General features: G+C 38.8%; 1 protein-coding gene across 6 annotated transcripts in view; it reads right to left on the bottom strand.

The window, feature by feature from the left end:
• Positions 1–549: 549 nt before the first annotated feature.
• The window catches only part of SAMSN1 (SAM domain, SH3 domain and nuclear localization signals 1), a 96,441-nt gene continuing 73,917 nt past the window's right edge, over positions 550–23,073 (bottom strand). For 5 of the 6 annotated variants that reach the window (XM_069785341.1, XM_069785342.1, XM_069785343.1 and 2 more), the window contains 7 exons: positions 19,035–19,106; positions 18,300–18,455; positions 16,138–16,258; positions 14,562–14,713; positions 12,021–12,227; positions 10,858–11,008; positions 550–1,695 (listed from right to left, as the gene is read on the bottom strand). In XM_069785341.1, the coding sequence (XP_069641442.1) occupies positions 1,490–1,695; positions 10,858–11,008; positions 12,021–12,227; positions 14,562–14,713; positions 16,138–16,258; positions 18,300–18,455; positions 19,035–19,106 (1,065 nt within the window). In that variant the 3' untranslated portion in view covers positions 550–1,489. Of the gene's footprint in view, positions 1,696–10,857; positions 11,009–12,020; positions 12,228–14,561; positions 14,714–16,137; positions 16,259–18,299; positions 18,456–19,034; positions 19,107–22,281; positions 22,301–23,073 lie in introns of those variants that run through there. The other variant, XM_069785346.1, reaches the window with a different exon arrangement.

The following is a 23,073-nucleotide window of genomic DNA, read 5'->3' as shown; positions in this document are numbered from 1 at the left end:
TTTTTCTAAACAGACTTTATTTACTCCAAATCTTTGAAATCTAGTTAATGCAATTTTCTAAAATTGCCGTTTTTATAGTGTCGCCTTCGAAGCAGATATGTGTATTAGGAGTCTGACAGCAACAGTGATTTCAGGGCTCATGAAAACTACAGAAAGCATTTCCATGGGGGGGAGGGAGAAAAGCTTTCCACTTGTTTATAGCTTCTTCAGAAATACTCTTTTTGGGGTGGAACTTTCCATGTTTCATCTCTTCTGAAGGTGATTTTCTTTTAAGCTGTCAGCAATATGTGGAAACTTTTTAACATAAATGCAAAATGCCTTAAATTATGAAAATTGTGTGACTAATTGGTGAGCAAAAAGTTTCTCTATTGATTTGATACACAGATTGTTATGCATGATAAAAATGCTCAGTGGAGTTGCCATTTACTGTGTTAGTCTTAGACAGAGCAGTCTTTGAAATCTAATGACCACATTAAAAATCAAGTCGTTTTTAAAGGGCTCAAACACATGATTCTATTTATTTTTGAAGAAGTACTCTAAAAGAAGACAGGCAGTTAAAATGTGTATTTCAGTGCAAAATATACTTGGAAATGACAATAAAATCTCATATGAAAGACAATAGTGCACAATAACCACATTATCTTCCAGGTTTGTATACAAACAAATACTGTGTTAACAAACTTTACACCACGCACAAAAGGTAGGATCTTCACAAAAAATCATCATAAAAGCATATCATTGATACTGTTTTTTTTTTTTTTTCCTCCAAGCTTGTATTCTCTGTATAATGCTTTGGAAGAATGAGAACAGGTGTGAAAATAAGAGTAAAGAAATTGACAGTGCATAAGCCATTCAGATGGCTATGTTCTCTAAAAGATAATGAACACAGAGAGCTTGATTCAGATTCACACTACAGTTCTTTCATACCTCAAAGATAAAGTGCAGGAGATGATAGTCTACTTTAGCGCCCATTTTGGAGAAGAATGGTATGAAACAGCTTTAATATTAATGAGAATTAGCTCGGTACTTTTCAAAGTAGGATGTGAATGTATCCACCTTTTTATTATGATGATATATCAATGAAAATACATTCTGTACAAATAACAGCAAAACACATCTGAAAATAGAGACAGTGTGATTAATCCATATCTTTTTAAAATAAATATGTACAATATTTACATTTTGGACAGTTCCAGAAATGAACATGTCCAGATTATGTACCGCTACCTAAACCAATTCTTTATTATTATAGAAGATGCATTTGCTGTACAAATATTTATAAATACATATGTATAAACTTTTTCAGTGAAATGTCTGTGGATTCATTGAAAAGAAAAGCATGAGATATTATTAAACAGTCTAGAGCATCATACATCAGACAGAAGTAGCTTTTTGGTGTTGAGAAGATTTTTTTCTTCTGCTTCTGTGCATCACACCTGCAAATCTGATTGTCTTTTCTGAAAATCTGCAGAAAAGCAGCAGGACTGAATCAGTTTGACTCAGTGATTGTTACTGACTGCACCATGTCAGACAGGGTTTCTGGGTCTATTTCTTCTTTACCATTATCTGAATTTTCTGATGAGATATAACAGCCAGAATCTCTTGGGCAGTCATTTAACTGTGATTTGTCAAAGCCATGGTGAGGGCTTAAGCTCAGCATCTCCTGACCACCCTCACTTTTCTGCTGTTGTTCAACTAGAAAGAACAGGAAAAGCGAGAAAAAAATTGTCAAAATAAGTATCCTGGACAAGACTTTGAGATAGAAACATGACTGATGATGAAGATCTGTAGAAACAGAATTGGTAATATACACATGACTAGATCGGTATCTTTTGTCTATCAGAAACAGAAACCTCAGCATCAAAGAACTAAAAATATGATTACATGAGTATAACAACATCTAAGCTAATGTTGAGGTTGGCTTTGATCCTGCAGTATGTTGCTTAGAGATGAATGCCAGAGACTTTGGCCTCATCCTTTAGACTGAGGTCCTTTAGGCTGATGGAAACTTCCTAAGCTTAGCTCGATATCCAAAAGGTTATTTTCCAAAACACAAAGCCCTCAGAAAAAGCTAAGATGCCTAACTCCTGCTGTATGGTTTTTGAACACTGTTCCAAAACTAAATAGAAGCAAATTGTCTTGCAAATAGCTTGTCCTTGTTCAGCTGCTGTACGACTAATCTATTCAAACTCAAAAATCTGCAACTCAGGGAGAGTATCGACAGACCTCTCAAAAAAAGCTCAACAAGGTGGTGCCTCACAGGCAGGCTATACCTGTATATCATGAATCTAATATATCTTGTGGTTAAAGTTTGTGCTCCTGTTTGCTGGCTGTGAAATACATGAGGTTTACTCACAGTAAATGTCTTCAGAAAACAAGTTATAAAATATAAAATCTTTCACTTCCATACTTTTCTTTTTCCTTATCTCCCTTCTGTAACTGTATTTTTGCTTCAAACTGTGGCTTGCTTGCCAAACAAAGTATAAGAAACAGATCTCACAAGAAACAGAGCGTTTTACCCCAGATTTTAGCTGTTCAGAAAAATGGTACCTTTTTGCTTTTGCGAAGAAATTTCCCTTATTTCACTTTAATTGTTACTCCATGGTTAAATAGTTAGCTTCGAATCTTTAGTCAGATTTAAGCTGTCTCAATTCAAGTACAGGCAGAATGGAAGTCCTAGTACATGAAGGATTTTATCCTTCATCAAAATCTTAATCTAGTTTAGCTCCAGGGTAGAGTGTCAGAATTATAAAATTTCCATACTGACATTTGTTTCAGCTGTTGGAAATTATAAGCTTTGGCAACATGGGAAAGATTTACACTTTGGATTTTTTTTTTTAAATCTTGTGTTATATTGTATAACAAGAATAAATTAGAAAAGAAAAATCGAAATGTTTCACTCTGAAAATATTGAAATGGAACAGCAGGAAAGTCAGGACCTGTCTTCATTGTGCGAGATTTCAGTGAACTTGTTTCACAAAGCATTTTGATATATTGAGAAATATTTCTAGGTCCTGATGGAAGTCTTGTAGATTTGTTTGGACTAATTAATTCTGTTTAACATTTTCTAACGTTCAGTTGCCTAATTAAGTTAATAAACTAATCTGATTTTGGAGAAAAGAATCCAATGTCTCAACTTAGTCATTTTTGCATGAATAGGTTATAAGCATAACCTTATGTATTGGGGAAAAAAAAAAATCCTATTACTTTAAATACTTTCCAAAGAATAGAAGTCCCACCTTGTTCCCAAATAAATTAATGGTTAATTGCACTTGTGTGAAAGAGTACAACTTTCATCAGATTTAATTGATATCTGTAACTGTTTGATCGCCTTCTCACCTTACAGAACATAGTTTGTCATGTCAAATGTTATCTTTCTTTGCAGGGAAAATATTTGATCACGTAGGGTCCAATTGATTTCTGATTTAAGTCAGGAAGGAATTACAAAAGGCATTACACCAGTGAAGGTATTACTGCTGCTATTAGTAGCAACAGAAGTACTTTAGCACAAATAACAGCAGATGCTCCAGTAAAGCCTTGTCTAAATTGTGTCATTAGCTCCTTGCACCCATCCCACAGGCACCAAGATGACCCAGGTCTTGGTTGCTGTGGGCTGACAGAGCTCAGCCCGTGGCTGGGCGAAGTCCTCCTGCGCGGTTGCAGGCAGGGTTCCCCTGCCCTCCTCTGTAATCCCCTCATCAGCCTAATGCTGCTTGCTGGTGCTTATATCAGCTTCTGTAGCATCATCTGCTGCCCTGGGAAGCAGTGACCTAAAAAGTGTTAATCCTGTTTACATTTTCAAGGTCAAAGAGGAACCTCCATCCACTTTGTTTGTTTTACGATGGAAAGAAGACCAAGTGGATTAAAAAGAAAATGCAGTTTCAGTCAGTGTATTAGTGCCTTGCAACTAGTTGTGATAATCTGAGTAGTTCCTATGTGAAAAAACAGATCCTAAATTCTTTTGCAGCAATGTCTTTGCCTTGTGTGTTTCAGGGAAAAAGACACAGGCAAGCCTGGAACTGAGATTTTTTTAAAATCTGAATTTAGGTCAGTTAGGAGAATAAGATATTTCTATTTAGAAAACATACAGATATGTAAAAATTCTGTCTCTTCCCCTAACACTAGAAGAATTTTTTTACAAGAAAAACTGAAAACCAAAAATGTTCAGGTGTTCGAGACAGTAAAAATATTTTCTATTTTTTATTCTGAGCAGATAAAGTTGAAGAACATCCCCCCACCCCATTTAAGAAGAAAAGACTGAAAGCAAACTTTGGTGCTTTTTTTTCCCCTCTCTTTAAAGCAGCCTTAAATATTATGCAGTAACTACTAAACCACTTGAACAGGATACTGAGTACTATAAATATATGTAGCATTCAATTTTAGATGTTGCTTCACAAGAAAAGATGTTTTTCTTTTTCTTTTCTGCTTTTGGCTCTTACATTCAGTTCTACTTAATTCCTTCCTCTAACACATACATGTTCAAGTTCCACATTAGTAAAGGTAAGTTTGCTGTCTTAATCTTTTGGACATCAGAAGAAAGATACAATGCTCAGGGAACAGGAATTGATAAAATTAAACTGCCGTTAGATGTTGCAGAATCATCAGAAATAGCTATCTTATCAACAAATGGAAGTTCTATCATTTTTTCTACAGTAAAGCAGTTTCATATAAGATAAATAGCTTTCAGTCACTGTTGTCTATGATATGGCCAGAAAAGTCCAAGATATGCATCATTTTGACACATATATTCTAATACTACTTTAAACGGTAGGATTATATTCAGGCTTCTGAAAAAAATGTGAGGCTAAAGGCCTTAGTAATAGATGTGTGATGCATACTTATCTTCCTCGCCGTTTAGATCTTTGAAATGAATATTTGTTACTCAATGACATCGATGTGCATGACACATGCAGGAATAGATCTCTTTTTTCCTTCACCAACTTTTTTTCCCTTTTTAATGAGTTTAAAGTCCTGATTAGGAAAGCACTTTAAGCTTAGGTTTAAGGCAATTCAGCTCAAGAATGTACAGAGGTCACACTGACTCCTGTGCGGTTATGTCAGTTTAAACCAGAGGAGTGGCAGGAGGCTTGGATTTTGTCTTGGAAGAAAAGAAGGTCACCCAGCAACAAGCTGTACTTCATGAGTGTGCCCTCTGAGAGTCTGCCTTCAAGAGTTTTGCCCAGGAGGAGAACTGGGCTAGGAGCACAATGCTTTAGGCTGAGTCACTTGCATGCCTTCCTGTGGTGACGTACTGAGCAGCACCATACAATAACTAAATAGAACAAAGTGTGTCTTCAAGGCTGATGTTAGACCTCCTAGGTACGTAGACGGCCATGTATCAACCTGTAGTGCCAGCACCAGTCAGACCACCTAAGTGTTAAAATGAAATGAAAACTCACAAAGCATCAAACTCAGGAAGGATCATTTTGAAGCAGTAAATGGTGCTACTTCTTGAAAAAGAAGCAGAGAAACCTGAAGTGGTTCTGTACACGCATGCAATACTTCGGGGACTCAAAGGAATAAATCTTTTGTGGATGTTTACACACATGCAACTTAAAAAACTGAACTCACTGAAGTCAGTGGCATAGCTTTTCTGGGAGGGATACTGAAGTGATGTGAGAGGAGAGTCCATGGTGAAAACAGAAATGAGAAGCTTCTTTTTTCTCTAAAATCTGGAAGCAAACAGATAAGCCTGAAAAAAGGTGAAAAATACTAATACTCTTGCAAGGATGACCTTCCTTGGGAAATCTGGAAATATTATGTCCAGGTCAATGACTTGTACCACAATACAGAAGGGGAGATTGTCTTTGAGCACTATTTGACTTTGACATGATATTGTGTAATCCCAGGTACTTAAAGGGACTGCCCAGTGTAAAATGATACTCTTGATGCTAGGTCCTGATGTAAGGAATGCAACTGAGAACTGAAATTCATGTCCTCAGCTATCTACTATCTTGCTGTCCAAGTACAATAAATAAGGAACAAACCTTATCTGGTACTAACAGTGAGATTTAGAGTATGATCTGGCACTTATACATGAAAAGTAAGCTAAGGAAGTGCATTTGGGGAGATAAGCATAAAATATTATCCCCCAAATTGCATATATGCACCTTTTTTATTTTTTCTATAAAATTAACTGTATGCACATATCCAGTGAAGTCTCTAATTCTTCTGTAACTCAGAATTGCTTCAGTGTAATGTAACTTACTGGACTTCAGGAATGAAACTCTTGACTTACATCATCTAAGTGAGAAGAGAATCAAGGCTATTTTGCACACATAAAAATGTATGTCCTGGGAAGCAGTCAAGAAAAAAGTTCTAAACTTCTTTTATTACTTTATTCATTAACCATCCAGCAACTTCTTCACTTTAAAAATAGCATCCTACAAAAGCACAGACATCCATCTCCTGTCTAGAAGCCATCTGGGAGAAGAATGGAAAGCTATTAAGAAATACTTTATGAAAAAGAGCTTTTTTTTCCTCCCTAGCCATGAATTCATGGGAACCAATCATTTTGTCCGAAATATATAGGTCTGATCAACTTATAGAAAATCTGAAAAGAGACCTGGGAAGGGGGAAGGTCGTGAGGAGCTTACAAGGCCTTGCAGTTCTAGGATAGCCTTGCTATGTGAAGTACTTGAAGATGGTGAATTTGGGCCTGGACTCCCAGGAAAGGTAGAATGAAGGTAGCACAGTACCAGGAAACAAAATCTGCTTAAAAAAAAACTATGTGGCAGCACTTGCTAAATAAAACTTACTTTTTAATTCCTGATATAAGATGGATAAAGTTTTTCCTTTCAAATTCATTCAGGTCTAAATCAAATGTAAGATGAAACAATTCTCACTGTCAGAAATCCTACCTTCTGGATGGCTTTAAGAAGCATATAATGTGGAAACTATTGCTGCAGGTCTTCTGGTTAGAAAACTCAGTAACTATTTATTCTGCAACATGAATTATATAGTCACAAGTATGCGGCATGAAGAAATCACTTAGTATAACATACAATAAATGTCAAGAAAAAGCCAAGGAGAGAAAAAGAAATTAAAACCCTCGTAAAAACATCTGGACATTTCACAATATCAGATATCACATTAAAGAAATATTAAATCTTTTTTTACTACATTTATAGTAAATCTAGTAAAATGAGGCTATATTCCAGCATGCTTGGCTGTTCTGAATAATAGCAGAGTCAGTCACAAAAACTCAGAAACCCTTGCATTTCAACTCTGGACCATACCTGAGACTCCATCCATTAATCAAACATGTGCTTCGTGGAAGCACGAATGTAATCCAAAGACATGGAAGTCTTCCAAGCTCTGTGAGAAAGATGGACTTAGAACACTATATAGGGTCTGTGGCCTTAGTATATTTTTTCACAAAGCTTATAAAAAGAGTGAACTTTCACCTGGAAAAATGCTGAACTTATATCTAGAATACTCTTGGCCATTAAACAGATTACCTTGTAGCTGTGGGTAATTATGCTGCTCACTTCTAAGCAATGCAGAAAATCAATTTTAATTAAAAAATCATTTATGCTGGACTGAATGAGGCCCACTTAGGGAAAAAAAAATGACCTAGGAAAGTTCAGTTCAGATGCAGAATTCACTTTCACAATAACATCCAGCTCTTTCAACCTAATTTTCCAATTGGATTGACAGAAGGACAAAGGAGGTCAAATGATTCGGACGAAGTCAGACTTATGCTGAGCTTATCCCCAAGATCATCTTGACTCCCCGTCTTTTGTTGTAATGACTTAACAGATAGCTTCTATCAATCTTTAGTCTTTAGTATCTTCCTTTTTAGAGCATGTTGTTAAATTCTGTTCTGTCCCTACCAGTCATGTGACAAATGCTGTGAACCTTTGGCAACCAGACAAGGCAAGTGTTGTGGTTTAACCCCAGCCAGCAACTAAGCACCACGCAGCCGCTCACTCACTCCCCCCATCCAGTGGGATGGGGGAGAAAATCGGGAAAAGAAGTAAAACTCCTGCGTTGAGATAAGAACGGTTTAATAGAACAGAAAAGAAGAAACTAATAATGATAACACTAATAAACTGACAACAGTAGTAATAAAAGGATTGGAATGTACAAATGATGCGCAGGGCTATTGCTCACCACCCGCCGACCGACACCCAGCCAGTCCCCCAGCGGCGATTCCCCGCCCCCACTTCCCAGTTCCTAAACTAGATGGGACGTCACATGGTATGGAATACCCTGTTGGCCAGTTTGGGTCAGGTGCCCTGGTTGTGTCCTGTGTCAACTTCTTGTGCCCTGGCTGGGCATGAGAAGCTGAAAAATCCTTGACTATAGTCTAAACACTACTTAGCAACAACTGAAAACATCAGTGTTATCAACATTCTTCGCATACTGAACTCAAAACATAGCACTGTACCAGCTACTAGGAAGACAGTTAACTATATCCCAGCTGAAACCAGGACAGCAAGGATTTGATTCAGTCCTGATTCAAGACAGTGTTGCAAACCAGTAAAGTACTTATACATGGCTTACCTTAAAATATACATGAGTCTTATGAAACTCAACTAGACTTAAATGAATGCTTATAGCTTGCATAGTATATAAAGATGTCTTGGTTCTGGTCCCTGTGAGTATTCATAAATTATGGGAATATTATTTTATTGAATTTGAATATTAGATAGATTGGCTATACCTATCTAAAGTGGATGCGAAGCAAATACTCCATCTCTTAATCTAAGACTACAGTGTCATCACTGATTTTGAAGCATGGGCCACTTTGTAAGATTTAATGTTATTTCCAGAACCAGTACAAGAATTTAAACTATTAGACTACCATACAGATAACATCAGGGACACTGTTTTGCCTGGAGAAGTGACTTAATCCCATGCTGCCAATTAGGAAGAACCCTATTTGGATAATTAAGGTAAATTTACTGATTTTCAGTGTATGGGACATGTAAGGACTTTGTTAGGTTTGGTCCTTGCACAGATGTATGTAGAATATTAAGCATTAAGACACCTTCAGAAAAAGAAAAACTTAGTGTCATCTTCTAAAAAGGTTAGGTGTCCAAGGCTGCTTGCTATGCTTTTTGCTACACAAGGAATATAAATAGCAAACCATATCCTCGCTACTCCAGAATAATGTGACATTTGTGTGGTCTGTTAAAAACCATTATTTTTTGGTTTTGTTTTTCACACTGATGCAAAACTGCAAGATTACAATCTAGCATTTTTCATTAATTTTTTTTTTGCCTTAAATATTGATATAGAAAAAATATACAATGAACGGTGCAAAAAGTGCAGCACGGCTAGTTACCAAGAGGTATACACAAATATACGTATACTCAGTTTAAGGGCAGACGAGGGAAATGAACACATTTTCAAATGATTTCCAGCTAGATCCCTGCAATACAATTCTTGGAAAATGTAACCCTTTTTTCCTGGATTCACTCTTTCGATCACTAGTTCTACATAGACAGCTCTTCAAGACTCCTTTGCTAGCCTGTCATCTCACAAAGCTGTAGACCAGAAAGAACTACTGAACCTGGTGGGCGAAGAAAACCCTTTTAATGCCTCTGCAATGTGTTTGCAAGAACCTTACCTTTCCCTGGAAGCTGACTAAGAACAGGAGAGACTGAATGTACAAATGGGGTCCTGAAAAAGCCCAAACACACGGTAAAAGATAAGGTCAGCAAAGACACAAAGAGGGAAATTAGAGAACATCTACAGGGAAAGATGAAGGGATAAGGTAGCCAAAGACATGCTTAGAAGCCCAGAGATATTTTTGTACTGAAGAACATAGGGTATATATGTGCATGCAGGTATGTGCATACAAATGTACATGTGCTGGAGTGAGAACTGGAAAGCTACCTACCTACTGAGGAGATAAAAAGTGGACACCTGACAAGAACTGATATAAAAATATCCCAGGAAGACATTGCTTTTCCAGGTCTCCTTTTCTTTCTTTCAGATGCTTCTCAACTGCAAGTGCACATTTGATGAAATGAATGCTTAGCATAGGGATGAGTATGCACAAGTATTAATGAAGAGGAAAACATCTGTTTTGGCTAAGTAGATGCTTAGCTGTAGTTTCTACGAATTTGATATAAATTATTTAAAATTAGAAATGAGGCTGGAAATATCATTAAAATATCATGAGAACAGTATTTTCTGTTCTGTATCCTAGCTTTTCCACTCCCAGTGAAAGGAACAAGTGAAGAAAATTTAATGGTGACCAATACACATACATATACATGCGCTGTATGATCAGCTTTCAGAAGCTCACCAGAAACTTTAGCCAGATTCATTCTGAGAAAAGAGTGCAAACCAGCTATTAGTATATATATCTTTTTTTTTTTTTACAGAACCTTCCTACAAAAGAAACTGATTTGGATAAGGATTTAAGTGTGGAATAAAGTGAGGGGAGGAAAAACTGTGTTCTTCTGCAGAATGTTGTTTAAAAAAATTTCAAGAAAATTCTTTACTGTAGCTATTTGAAATAAGCTCTATTTTGGTTAAGATACTAGCACAGAGTTTAGGAGGTTTATTTTCTGCTCTTGCAAAGACCTTGTGACTTTTAGGAAGTCACTTAGCCTGTCTGGGGGTTGGGTCCCCCACCATAAATAGAGTTGTTCTTAAGCAATAGTTGTAGGACCTATAAATAAGAAATTTTAAATCACTCATGTGTTACAAGTATAGTAATCATATACATATCTAGAAGAGATGTATGGTTTGCTATCTGAACAAATAAGAAACCCATCTGACTCCATGTTTCATATTTAAAAGAAAAATAATTTAACAGATCAGTGTGAGAATCGCTATTTCTTTAAATGTTTCTTCAGTTAAAACTTGCACATGACTCAAAAAAGCTTAAACGCTTACTGTCATAGTCTTGTAGATTTTCAATTGCTGATAACAATCTTGCCCTGTCTTCTGGGTTTGAAATATTTAACTCGATCAGGTGGCTCTCCTGTAGATCCTTTAAGTCCTCTAGAGTTTCATAGCCATTTAGCAAGAGGGTTGAGGCATATTCCTACAAAGTGAAACAAGCAAATCCTTCCATGTAAACAAGCACTATATTTAGTAGAGGAATAGGCACAATTTCTCTTTTACTTTTTTTGTCAGGTTGAAATGGGCTCCATTCTCCAGTTTGATTGGCCTGCATTTGGCAAGAGAGGACAGAGGCAGAGATGCCTGGGGGTCCTCCTGGCCATTCCAGCATCTCTGCCCGAGTTGTCTGTTAACAGAGTCCAGCAGCAAATTGGACCAAGACAGAGCTCTGCCAGAAATGATTTAATTTGCCGAGCATCTCGAATTTTGTGGGTCACCCCATGAGTGCCTCCCATGCTGGGTCCAGGAGGGCCTCTGAGGTAGGGTGTGCTCTGCCTTTGCACAGAAGCAGCCCTTCAATATAAGCAAGGGTGAGAAGCTGAGGGAGCCCTCAGCCATGCTGTGTCACACATGATCCCCCTTGAGCTGTGTGTCGACACAGTCTGAAACTCTGGGCATACTCCAGGGAAAGGAGTGTTTGCATCAGCACCAAAGCAATAACCATTATTAAAAGTGTTACCTGTAAATCATGACCTAATTATGCTTTGACACTTAGTGGAGAACTAGGGTTGCAGAGAGGGAGAGGCGCAACATGAGCATAGTGCAAAAAGACTATTGCTCCCTAAAGATCACGAGAAATTAGAAACCCAAATTCTAAATGTTGGCACTGGATTCTGACTGCAGTCCTGTCCCTGAGGTGTCCACAGTCACACACCTCCTACACTTAGGCATACAATTGCAGTCAGGTTACGGAGACTTGACAAGTCACCACTGTGCCTCTTTTCATGGAGCCTCTTAGCCTAACCAAATGATGTGGTAAAATGCAGTTCTGTAAGCCACTCACATCAGATAAAAGACAGACCTGAAGCTGCTTTGCTTTGCTGACATCAAAACTGCTGAAACCTGCCTTTCTACTTCTGCCTGTTAATGACATTCGAACCTGAGTGCACAGAAATGAAACGTTTCAAATACAGCTGGGAAACGCATTCACTGACCTGCAGGTGGACACAATCCAGGAGGTCTTGCAGTGTTTTGGGCTTGGTCCTTTTGCTTCCTCTGTGCAGCTTTACCTTTCTGGGTGCAGCTTCCTCTTCCAAGATAATATCCACATAAATGAACTTGAAGTTTCCTACTTTGTTGTTCAGCATGCCTGTCCATATGCCCATGGGGGTTTTACAGATGATATCTATAATGTCTCCTTTCTAGAAAAAATAAAAAAAAGCACGCCACTGCTTTCACATCTGGTTTGTTACATGTAGCTTTTCCTTTATGGACCAAAACCAGCACAGACAGCACAGGATCTTAACTAGTCAGTGTAAAGTAACTTTTTAAAATTACCTAGATTTAACTCTTTTGCTTTTATGAAATCCCAGCAAAATAATTACAGAAAATGGAGTTAGTCCTAACTCCAAACCTTTGCGAAGGAGACGTGAGCATAAGCAGCCCCGCTCACCATTTTTGTGCTCTGCTTGGTCCCTGAAAAGGCATAGGGTTGCATCAGCAATCAACTTTTGCCATGGATAGTGGGCATAGCTTTGGCAAAAAGCAAGGGAACACTGTGAGGTTATTTTCCAAATAAGTGCCAAACCATTTACACAGTAATCTTATTGTCCAGCATCTCAAGGGTCTTCAAAACTGATAACTGAGCTATGTGAAAGGTAGACTCTTACCCATTTGACAGTAAAAAACACTGGGTACATTTCTCAAAGGCAATAAAGAACATTTAACTCCTTTAATATCTTCCTGTCTGTCCTTCCCAAAGGACTGAGAAATTTTCCCACTACTATTAACACAACTGACTGAGAAAATAGTGGAAGGTGCCTTGGCAGACAGATCGAAAGGCTTCAGCTATCCACACTTGTGCATTCACTCACAAATGTGAGTGCAAAAAAAAGAGTGACAACACAGCTACTTCGAGAGGGCTTTCTGGTAAAGGTGTTCACAGCCATGCTGTGGGAACCAAGGTCTGGGCTCAGCACAACAGTCACTCTGAGTAATTCTCATAGTAGAAAGGCTCCCTTGTATGTCACACCCCCTACACAACTTGCTCCCATGACCTCAGAATTGAGTCCTCTCTTCTGGGCAGGTACCACGGAACTTATAAAAATTATGAAAGTCTTTAAAGAGTTATCCAACAAATCCCCAGGTACACACTTCTTTGGCATTCTGTGGCAAAGTTAAAAATCCAACTCAGTTTGTTAAAATCTCTGTGAACAACTCCAAGACTTTCAAATCTTTTCTGATCTGGTCAAGAAACTGCAAGTAAAGTGGTCACACTGGTTTCGATACAAACACAATTAAGAAATTGATTGTGTTCCAGTGACCTGGTTTTGTTAGAATATGGAGCTCAGAGCTATGAGGATGTTTAAAATGGAAACTAAACAAACATTTGTTTAAAGCTCTATAAGCACACATATTACTCTGCACACTCATGGAGGCTCAGGAACTTCAGATGTGGATGCAGATCAGGATTAGGCAGTGGCTCTAAGCCAAGCTGAAGATGCACTTTGAATTCAGATTCAGGGTACTGAAATTTTGTGAGATAAATTTAGGGGATTTCAACCCTAAGTATTAGTTCATAATTCTAAAATACACCACCCCAGTGACTAAAAACAAAACCTGTGTGAGCCACCAGACATTTTCTGTTTTGTGACCAGTTAAGCTGTTTTGAAAGAAATGCTCTAGGTGTGGGTGGAAGTGGAGGGCAAGTGGTGAAGACTGCAAGTACTGGCCGAGCAATGGCTGTAATGTAGGCCAGAGAGGAGGAGAGGGAGACTGCAGTGAGATACAGATCAGGATTTTGACAAAAAGAAAACACTGTGAAGAAGAGGAGAAGATGCTGAAGTGTGAATATAATCTGAATATAAAGTTGTTTACAAAGACGGAAAAGAAAGAAGTCCAGATTACAGAAATGAGTAGTCTGAATGATGATGATGTTGAATGTATTTGTGAATGGAAGAAGAAAAGGGCTGGGCTTTTTTTAGTAATGTTCAACTGGGCCCATGTCTGGAGCTCCTTTTTCTCACTCACATAGCCTGGACGCCCCTGCCATGTTGTCAGGGCCAAAGAAAATTCATAGTTCAAAGGTACATTTAAAGAAAACTTAATGGAAAGGCGAACTCTTTTCATTAAAGACAATGGGCGCCACTGAGCTTTTGGTATATCATTATTGTGACTGAAAAAGCTGGGGAGGCAACATTACATCCCATGAGACTCAAGTTTTTCTTAACTCCAGACCTAGTATGGGGGAAGCAATATGTATTTTAGTCTGAGGAAAGCTGTGGTATCCAGGTAGATACCACAGTAAGATACCTACCTGCAGTCTATGCCTTAAAAAGCCCTTACTGGCAGTTGGCTTTGCAGGATTGTCTGAACTAAGTCCTTATAGAACCATTGCAAAACCAGATTGGTCTTGCTCTTAGAGTGTTACACGTGCTTAACGGTTAAAAAAGCATTAGTAAACATACTCTTCACATGTAAACAAAGTCCCCTTGGTATACTTAGTGGAAAAGAAGAAATTCTGGTGGTTGTCCTACCCTGATTTTTAGAGAGTCGGTGTCATAAGGACTTGGTGTGAAGTCTGTGTGAACTTTGGCTCGACCGCAGAAGGGCCCACTGTAAGGGACTTCGTCATCAAACCGGAGGCTGTCCCTGTTGCTCGTTCCATCTGAGCAGCTGGTCACCCCACCTTAAAGAGAGTTAAGTTGAGAGATCTCCTGCACCAAATGACCAGACATGCAATTCTGCACAGTAGCCAAGAGGAAAGTGTTCAAAAGCACAGAATTAGAAAAAGAGTGTACTCTGTGATTTTGACACATTCCAGGAAAAATACATTCAATAAAAGGCATACTACAAGAGACTGAAGAAAATAAGTGGGACACCTTTCATTAACATCTTCTCTACAATAATCTTTTTCTGCTGATGATACTAATAGACTACACATTTTACTTACAGACTTTTTGAAATATTACCTCTGCAGATTAGTAAAATGTACTCTAAAAGTGCAATTTAGGGAATGAATTCTGCTGAACTTCTCCTGTTTATTCAGAGAAATGAAAACAAGTACTGTAGAAGTTATTTTATTTCATTACAGAACTAGCTGAAACATCAAAGGAACCTGCATTGCAGAGGGAAATTTTAATCTTATCAACATTTCTGCCTGTCATTTTATCCAAGTCGAGCAATAAAATATCGGCAGAGTAATTCAAGCAAATTTGAGCAAGCTCTGCAATATCCCATCCAAATATGTTTTTAGATAAGAGCAGCAGTGTGTTGGAAGTAAACTCCCATATACAATTTTCACAAATCATATCATAGAAAATGATCATAAAAATGGTTTTGTTTGAGGTGATTGCTAAAGTGCACAGCTCCATCTCAGGGCCAGATTAACTACTTAGTGCAAATGGTCTGGACTGCAGCTCAAGTCCCCACTTAAGGCTCACATGGTACCTGCAGTGATGGCACAGCAACGTCATCATGGACAGCTGTGGCCTGCTGCCCAGCAGATGTCCACAGCAGAGCAGCAGATAGAGAGGTGGAGGCAAACTCCACTTATCATTAGAGATTCATCTGCCCTCTGACTGAGACTACCCTGTTGAGGGAGGATTTTCAGTGGGTTTGCGGAGAAGCAGACTGTGTCTCTCTGCATCATGACCTGAAGCCACCAGGTCAGGCCCCCGTCACCCATTATCTCAGAGAGACCTTTTCCTTTGTCTGCCTCACATCTGCAGAGCGAAGGATGAACTCACAGCCACTGCCCCCAGAGAGGATGCTTGTGTGGCTGCACCCAGTGATTGCAGCCCTATAGGTGCCAGCACCATAGCAGCGGTAACCCAAAAAAACCATTTATGGCATATGTACCAGCAAAATCTCCTATAATCCATGTTATTTTTTTACTGCAGTTAATATTTCCCCTCTTAACACTCAGCTGATTTCTGGAGGGAGGTATATCTACCATAGCTGCCACCCATTTAATCAAATTACACTTTTGTCTGCCAGACTGAAGAGCTCTCTACTATCACATTTTTGACCACCAGCTCTGATACCTCAGACTTAAACAATAACAATATTGATCCAGTGACTGAATAAGAAGTATGGATATCTTGTACTTACTAGATGAGCTCTGGCCACTGTTCAGACTATAGAGACTTTCCATAGAGTCACTGGCTTTTAGGGAGACCTTCTCAGTGTGTATTCCACCACCAGGGTCACTCTCATCTTTTCCTTCTTCATTCTTTAACAGAAAAATCAGATGTTAACTACCAGGAGATGTATTTTAAACAAACAGTTGTTTTTTTCTTGTAAATCATCATTGGAGATGAACTTGTCATTACACTTTATTAAGAACCACTCTATAAGAGAAAGCGTTTTAGAAGTTGATGCCTGGTGCTAAGGATGACCAGCACCACCCCTAGCACCTTATGATCTTGGAGAAATCCCCTGTCTCCTCTCTGTCCCACTTACTTCATTCCACTCCTGCTCAAGCAGCTAAACTGATTCTCCATGTCAGAAAACTGCAGTATACCACAGCAGTGACAAAGGCTTGTAATGGGAAATTCTCGGGTACCCAGGTAAGCTGTTTTTTCTGATTGTCTCAGAGGAGGAAGTATAAGTTTAATTCTGAAAGCACATGGTGAAGTGCTAGCTGATGCAGCTGTGTTTTGCATTGAACTTCTGAAAATCATGGGTGCTTGGTGGCAGGCTGGCACCCAATCCAGGGTGTTCTGGAGACAGCTTGTACACACGTACAACATTGGTGTGTTCTAGCACCATGCTCACCACATTGCCTGACCTACACATTGGCCTCAAAATCCAGTGCATTTCAGAATTAACAGAAGTGTGTTTCTCTCACAAAATCTAATGGTGTATGAAATTGGCCCCCTGAGTTTATAACATTAAATCACACCTCAGGAATCACAGCCTATTCAAAACAATAAGATCCATATTTCAATCACAGGTAAGCTAGGGGCGATGTAACAACTAAATGAAATAATGATGACCTTTCAAAGGAAGGAATTTCTTCAGCAGATTTCTTTACATTGTCAATGTGCGTGATATTCTGATGCACCTGAAACATCCTGCAGTACTTAGGATGTTACGTTATATTTGGGGAAATATTAATTATTCATCCATTGGCTGATGAAGTCAAGCAAAGATGACAGTGCATGTAAGAAGTAGAGACCCTTAGAGGTACTTATAAGGTATAGCATTGAAATGGAAGACTATATTGGTTTTCAACAAGGACAGTGCTTATTACACCAGTCAGCAGCATAACCCATAGATTAATCAGTGGGCCAGTATTGATTGTCATCATCTCCTGCAGGAATGAAGATTATGCTACATGTGTGTCCAATCAGATGATTCATTGAATTTCTGTCATGTGAATCGTTGCTGTAAATGTGCAGAAGGTAAGTGTTGAAATTCTGATTTTTCTTTCTTATAATATAAAAATCATGGATTGCAACCTCTCAGATTTTAGTAAAAAATGCAAACTAAACTAATGAAATAGGAATCTTTGTCTTTGACCTCCAAAAACTGTCTCAAGACATCCTGTGAAACTCTATTTTCTACTTGTGAAGTTTCTTACTTATTTTCCCTACTTATTTGATATTGACACGTGTGAGATAGGATGCAGACTAGCTAGATTTTTTTAGAATGATTAAGTATGACAAGTCCTTTTTCCTTTTTTTTTTTAAATTTGGAACTCACTGACACAACCTTGAGAAAACAGGGTTTGAAGTGTGTGAAACATTATATGTTTTTTTATGTTTAATAAAGATAGGTTCACTAAGATTAAAGCAGATAAGGCATATGACTTGTCATGCTCTAGGATGCTGGCTGACCTCTACAAAATGGACTTTGGAAATAATTCTTGTACTGAAAGAAAAATTCTTCTTATTAAGCATTTTGTACAAGTTGAGTATCAGACTGCTGATGGGGTTCATCCAATACTCCCTTGGGTCCACATTAGGAGATTTTTTTGTGGTGCTTATACAAATGCTCCTTGATGACAAAGCAAAATTCAATGATGTAAAATGCCTATCTTGGGCTCTTGCTATGTGATGCTTTAATTGTATATGTGCATGTGTGAGTAAATTAACATGCACATGAAAGAAAGGGTACATATTGAAAGCTGTTCTAATTCAGTATGTGTTACCATGTTTTTATGGATTGTCGTAACTGATGACAATTGCACCATGAACAGGAAAAATGAACTTAACATTTTTACTTCACATTTATTGTTATCAAACACGAGATTCTTAAGCGATATTTACCATCTCCTCAGAGAGTGCCTTGATGTACTTTTTACCCATCTTTTTCTTCATAGTAAGGGAAATGGCTCTCATCTTCTTACCCAAACTTCCTCCATTATTTGCTGCTTTAGTTTGTACTGCATCTCCAATGTCACTTATAGTCTCCAACTCACATATCTGATTTGAAATAAAAGAGTAAGCAACAACTCACCATGAAAATTAAATTCAGTGTAGTGGAATAGGAATTACAGAAAAATATTAAGGACACCAATGCATTTAGGATGACAAAAGTAAATCATAGCCATTTTCCTGGGGAATTGTGTACCTAAACAGGTTTGCAGCACACCACCGTACATATGAATAACAGAAAGAAAATATATTTTATGCTAGAAAATGTTGTTTCCCATTGTTTATTGTCCGTAATCCAAACAAGAATTGAGGGGATTTATGCAGGTTCTTGAAGACAAAAATGACACATCTGTGGGTTGCATACACTTTCCAGTTACTTTGGGCATGCACCAACCAGAAGTGCACTTCAGTCTTTTTGAAAAATTGTTTCTAATCTTCCCATCAAAGTACCAAAGTTTAGGTGTGATTCTCTTGTTCATTTTGGCAAGGGCTCAGTCACCCAGACAGATGTAAGTACACAAGCAAAGTTCTCACTAGTGTAAAATTTACACAATAGTTTCCAAATGTTTTTGCATAACTATCGTGGGAAAGTGAACTGAAGAAAGTAAAACTCTGTGTTATACAGACCTCAGCTGCATCATCTGCCTTTGATATCGAGTGATGCCTGAAACGGTCAAAGCTTCCAAAGCTGCTTGTGCGCTGTAAAAAAAGAGAAGACAAACCTTGACTCACTGATGATGTTTTGTTCTGTTATTAAGACTTAAATACAACTGTCAAGTCACCTGTTTATGTTAAAAATTCCTCCCAGATCAGTGGACTGTGAACTGCTACATCCAGCTAGAAACAAACTAGGAGGTCACTATAGGGGAAAAAAATTTTGACTTTACAGCCAGAAGCAGAAAAATGAGTAAGAGAACCAATACTGCTTCAAGTACTAACTAGATCATGGATATGACTGAGTTCTTCTACATCAATTTCATATTAATTATACACAGGTATCTATGAGTTACTTCTAGGTAAGATTGCTGTCTGTCAGCTTAGAAAAAAAGCTGTTTCCATAAATATTATATGAGCTATAGAGTCGGTTATGGTGGTGTCAACTATGGCAATTTATACAGTTCACTTTTGCAGCTGGGGAGACTGTTTACAGTTCTTTGCCAACAGGAACCAGCAAGGACGGCCGAGGATTATGAATACATTTTTTCCCAAATGCGTGTGTTGCGGAGGGAGTAAGTAACAGAATAATCAGGCAGACTCTGTGTTTTCTTCCCAATCCCCCAATTTGAAAATCTGATTTTTAAACATACATGGGTACAATTTTTCCCTGTGCCACAACACATAAGAAAGGCTGCATCACCTCAGCTGTGCATTAAGAGACCGTGAATGGCTTGCTTTTACTTCCTTCTAATTTTCACCCTTTCTGTGTGTGGATAATTGACGTGGTAAGGAGGGAAGTGGCACAGCGGGTTTTTGCAAGAGAGGTCACACAGAAATACCTGCCAGACGTGCCCAGGCAAAACTGTCTGACACTGCACTGCACATGGTGGCAAACTGCATCAAATTGGCACTGATGACAAGTCAGAAGCCCCTTTAAGTGTGGCCCTAATAACAGCCAGAATTTGGACGTTTCTCAACTCTACAGTGTATTTAAGAGCTTGTTTTTATATCTTCACCAATACTCAAAGCTAAATCCAGAAAGACTCCTTTTTTTTAAGTTCTTCACTCTTCCATAGTAAATGAAAGTCTTTTAATGCAGTATCAGATTTCTTGAAGCAGGGTTTACTGTTATACACTATGCAACATCGTCTTAGTATATTTCTGAGTATTCAAAATCCCCTCTGGAGAGAAAAGACACATAAGAGATTTCAGACTACCTGGTTACAGGTTTTTCTGTATTTATTCACCCATTTACCTTGCCCACATGATTTCAGCCAAACCAGTTCCTTGCTCCATTGCCGCCTTCCCCCCAAGCCACACGAGCCATCTTTTCATCTCCCCCCAGGTTTCTAAAGCACCGATCGTGCCCCCTTCCCCTGGCATCTCCAGCTACCTCCTTTCGCTCTCCATCCAGGAATGCCACCAGCCTCAGGAGGGCCTGAGGGATCCTGGCTCTGCTCCACCATTACACTTTTCAATCTTCTCTGCCAGGTAAGGGTTTTCATGAGGTAGCCTCCAAGGCAACTGAGATAGACCATCCTTTGGGCAACAAAAGAGGGGGAGAAAAGGACTGGTTTAATAGCCAGCCCCATTGCCTGCCTTCGCATTGCAGACACGCTTAATGCCGACACGAACCTGCTTCAAGAGAAGCCAAGGAGAAATCTCTCGCTGATGGTAAGGGGAGCAGAGCTGCCCAAACAGCGAGTGCTGCAGGGAACACCACCCTTGCTAGGCTCATCCTCCAGTTCCCTACCCAGGCGGCAGGGTTAGTAACGCTGCAGGAGTGCTGTCCTCTGGGAAGCTGGAAAACCAAAGACCTGCTTGAGCCAAGACCTAAGTAACGGCTTGAGCTGCTGGCAAGTTTCTCAGTGCTGGTACAGCCCTGTGCCTGTTCTGCCCACAGCTACCAAGCTGCTGTCTTCTGCTCCATCTCCTTACGCTCTCCTTTCCTGGCAGCAGTTAGTCCTCTGCGGGACTTCTCAGTAACAGTGTCAGGATCCTGATGCCACACAGGGTGGCGAGGTGGTATTCAGGCTTTGCAACCGTGATCTTAAGGAAGGAGTTCATCAAAATGATACCAGCTATGCAGAGCACACACATGCTCCCCTGGGTGTTTCCATCCAGGAAGGACCCCATCTTATTCTGTCCCTGCTCATAAATCACAGGGTCACTATCCCTATTAGCTCCTTTTTCTCTTACACACAGTCACTTTTAAACTAAAAACAGTTTGCAGAGAGAACAAAAATATGACAAAGAAAAGCTACAGGAAACCATGAAGACACTCTGTGTTAAAGTCTCCATTTGAGAAGAAGTAAATCAGCATCCCCTGGAACACAACCGAAAATAAAAGCTCCTTGCTGTTTCATTCCCCTGTTTTCCCACACTTATTTATTAACCAGCTCTTCCCCCACCCCCCCCTCCAAAAAAAAGAATGTGGACATAGCAGTGGGAGAGCCCTGAGCACAGCCAGATGGAAGAGGAAAGTGTACCCACTTTTTGGGTCCATGTTCTAAGCACTGCAGCTTAAGAGAAAAGGAAATAACATCATTTTTTCACTACATTTCTGGGCACAGCTAACCTGAAAAATATTTCCAGCCAAAGGTTATTTGAAGAAGCTGACCCAGATTTGTGAATATTTTTGGACAAGTAAAATGACATTTACTATTCACTGCAGGAAAAAAAGAAAAGAAAAGAAAAAATCACACAGCTCTCCTCTTAATTGATTGTAATCTCTCAGAAAATCTCTGTTGGCTAAACATAGTGGTTTATTTGTTTGTTTTTATCTTGTGAAATTGAAAAGGACAGTGTGGATTGTACACTTTAATTTTATCTAAAATTCCCATAAATAAGTTTTCTATTAAGTAGATGAACAATATCCTGTGACAAGGGGTTAGCTCAATACTATGATATAAAAACACAGCCCCAAGGATTATGGTTCTATTAGACAGGATTAACACCTTTCACTGGCTTGTCAACACAGCCAAATGTGCCCTGCAGCATGGAGCAGGAGGGATAGAAAGAGGGAGGCTGGGATTCACAGCAATATTAGGAAAGTATAAAATAGGCTCACACAGCGATCTCTAAACATACACTGACCTTTCTGTTGCATTCAATCACTTCAAGATGTCTAGTAGGAATAACTGTATATTAAAGTGCAGATGTGCTGCAAATACTTTAAAAGGAACAAGAGACAAACATTGTTTATTGTTGATCTTACCTGTAAACAGCTTGAGCACAGGGAAATCAGTTATTCTTTTTCAACCCTTGAAACAACCTTATATCCTACATGTGCAGAAGCCTTGGGCTATTTTGTAGTGTACTTCAATGTTGCTTCATCCCTATTAAATATTAATAAGGGTTACAGGATGATTTCCACTATTCTAGATAATGGTCTTGTTGCACTGGAGAGCACTAAATAGGGCTGCTTCAGCAATTCTCTATACTAACTTTTTCCATTAAGTGATCAATAGCTACCACCTTTTAAAAATGTATTCAACCCCATTATACTGATAGTGAAAAGCAGATTTAGGAGCTCTGGGCTGCAAAGGGAACAGGACTATTACTTTCAGTAGTGTCAGTCACTGCATTAGCGTCAGGGAACACCTACTTTGTGAAGATATGGACAGGCCTTATTTTCAGGTGAAGGGAAGCTTTTAAAGTAAATGCAAAGCTACTAGGAGAAAATATGCTATTGACTTTTGATACCAGGATTCAGCATCCTATAAAGTTAAGTGATTTTTTCTGGCTGGATTCATGCAAGAGCTAGCAACGGATACGTTAAGCAAATATGAATTTGCTCAGTAAAATCTAACGGAGGCATGGGCAGGGGAGAAACACTTCTATTTTCCCACACAAGGACGGATCAAATAATTTCTACAAATCAATGCATTAACTTTCATCCCTTCCCCTTCGGTATACAAAATTAGCAGAATAGAAAATATCAAAGACATTTTTCAGTATTTTATTCCATCTTTTCCTATATCTTCAATTCTCTGAAATCCAGGAATTT

This window comes from Haliaeetus albicilla, chromosome 6 (assembly GCF_947461875.1).
Source record: "Haliaeetus albicilla chromosome 6, bHalAlb1.1, whole genome shotgun sequence".
Classification (NCBI taxonomy): Eukaryota; Metazoa; Chordata; class Aves; order Accipitriformes; family Accipitridae; genus Haliaeetus; species Haliaeetus albicilla.
Note: the sequence above shows the minus strand (reverse complement) of the source record. Positions and strands in the feature narration are given on the sequence as shown.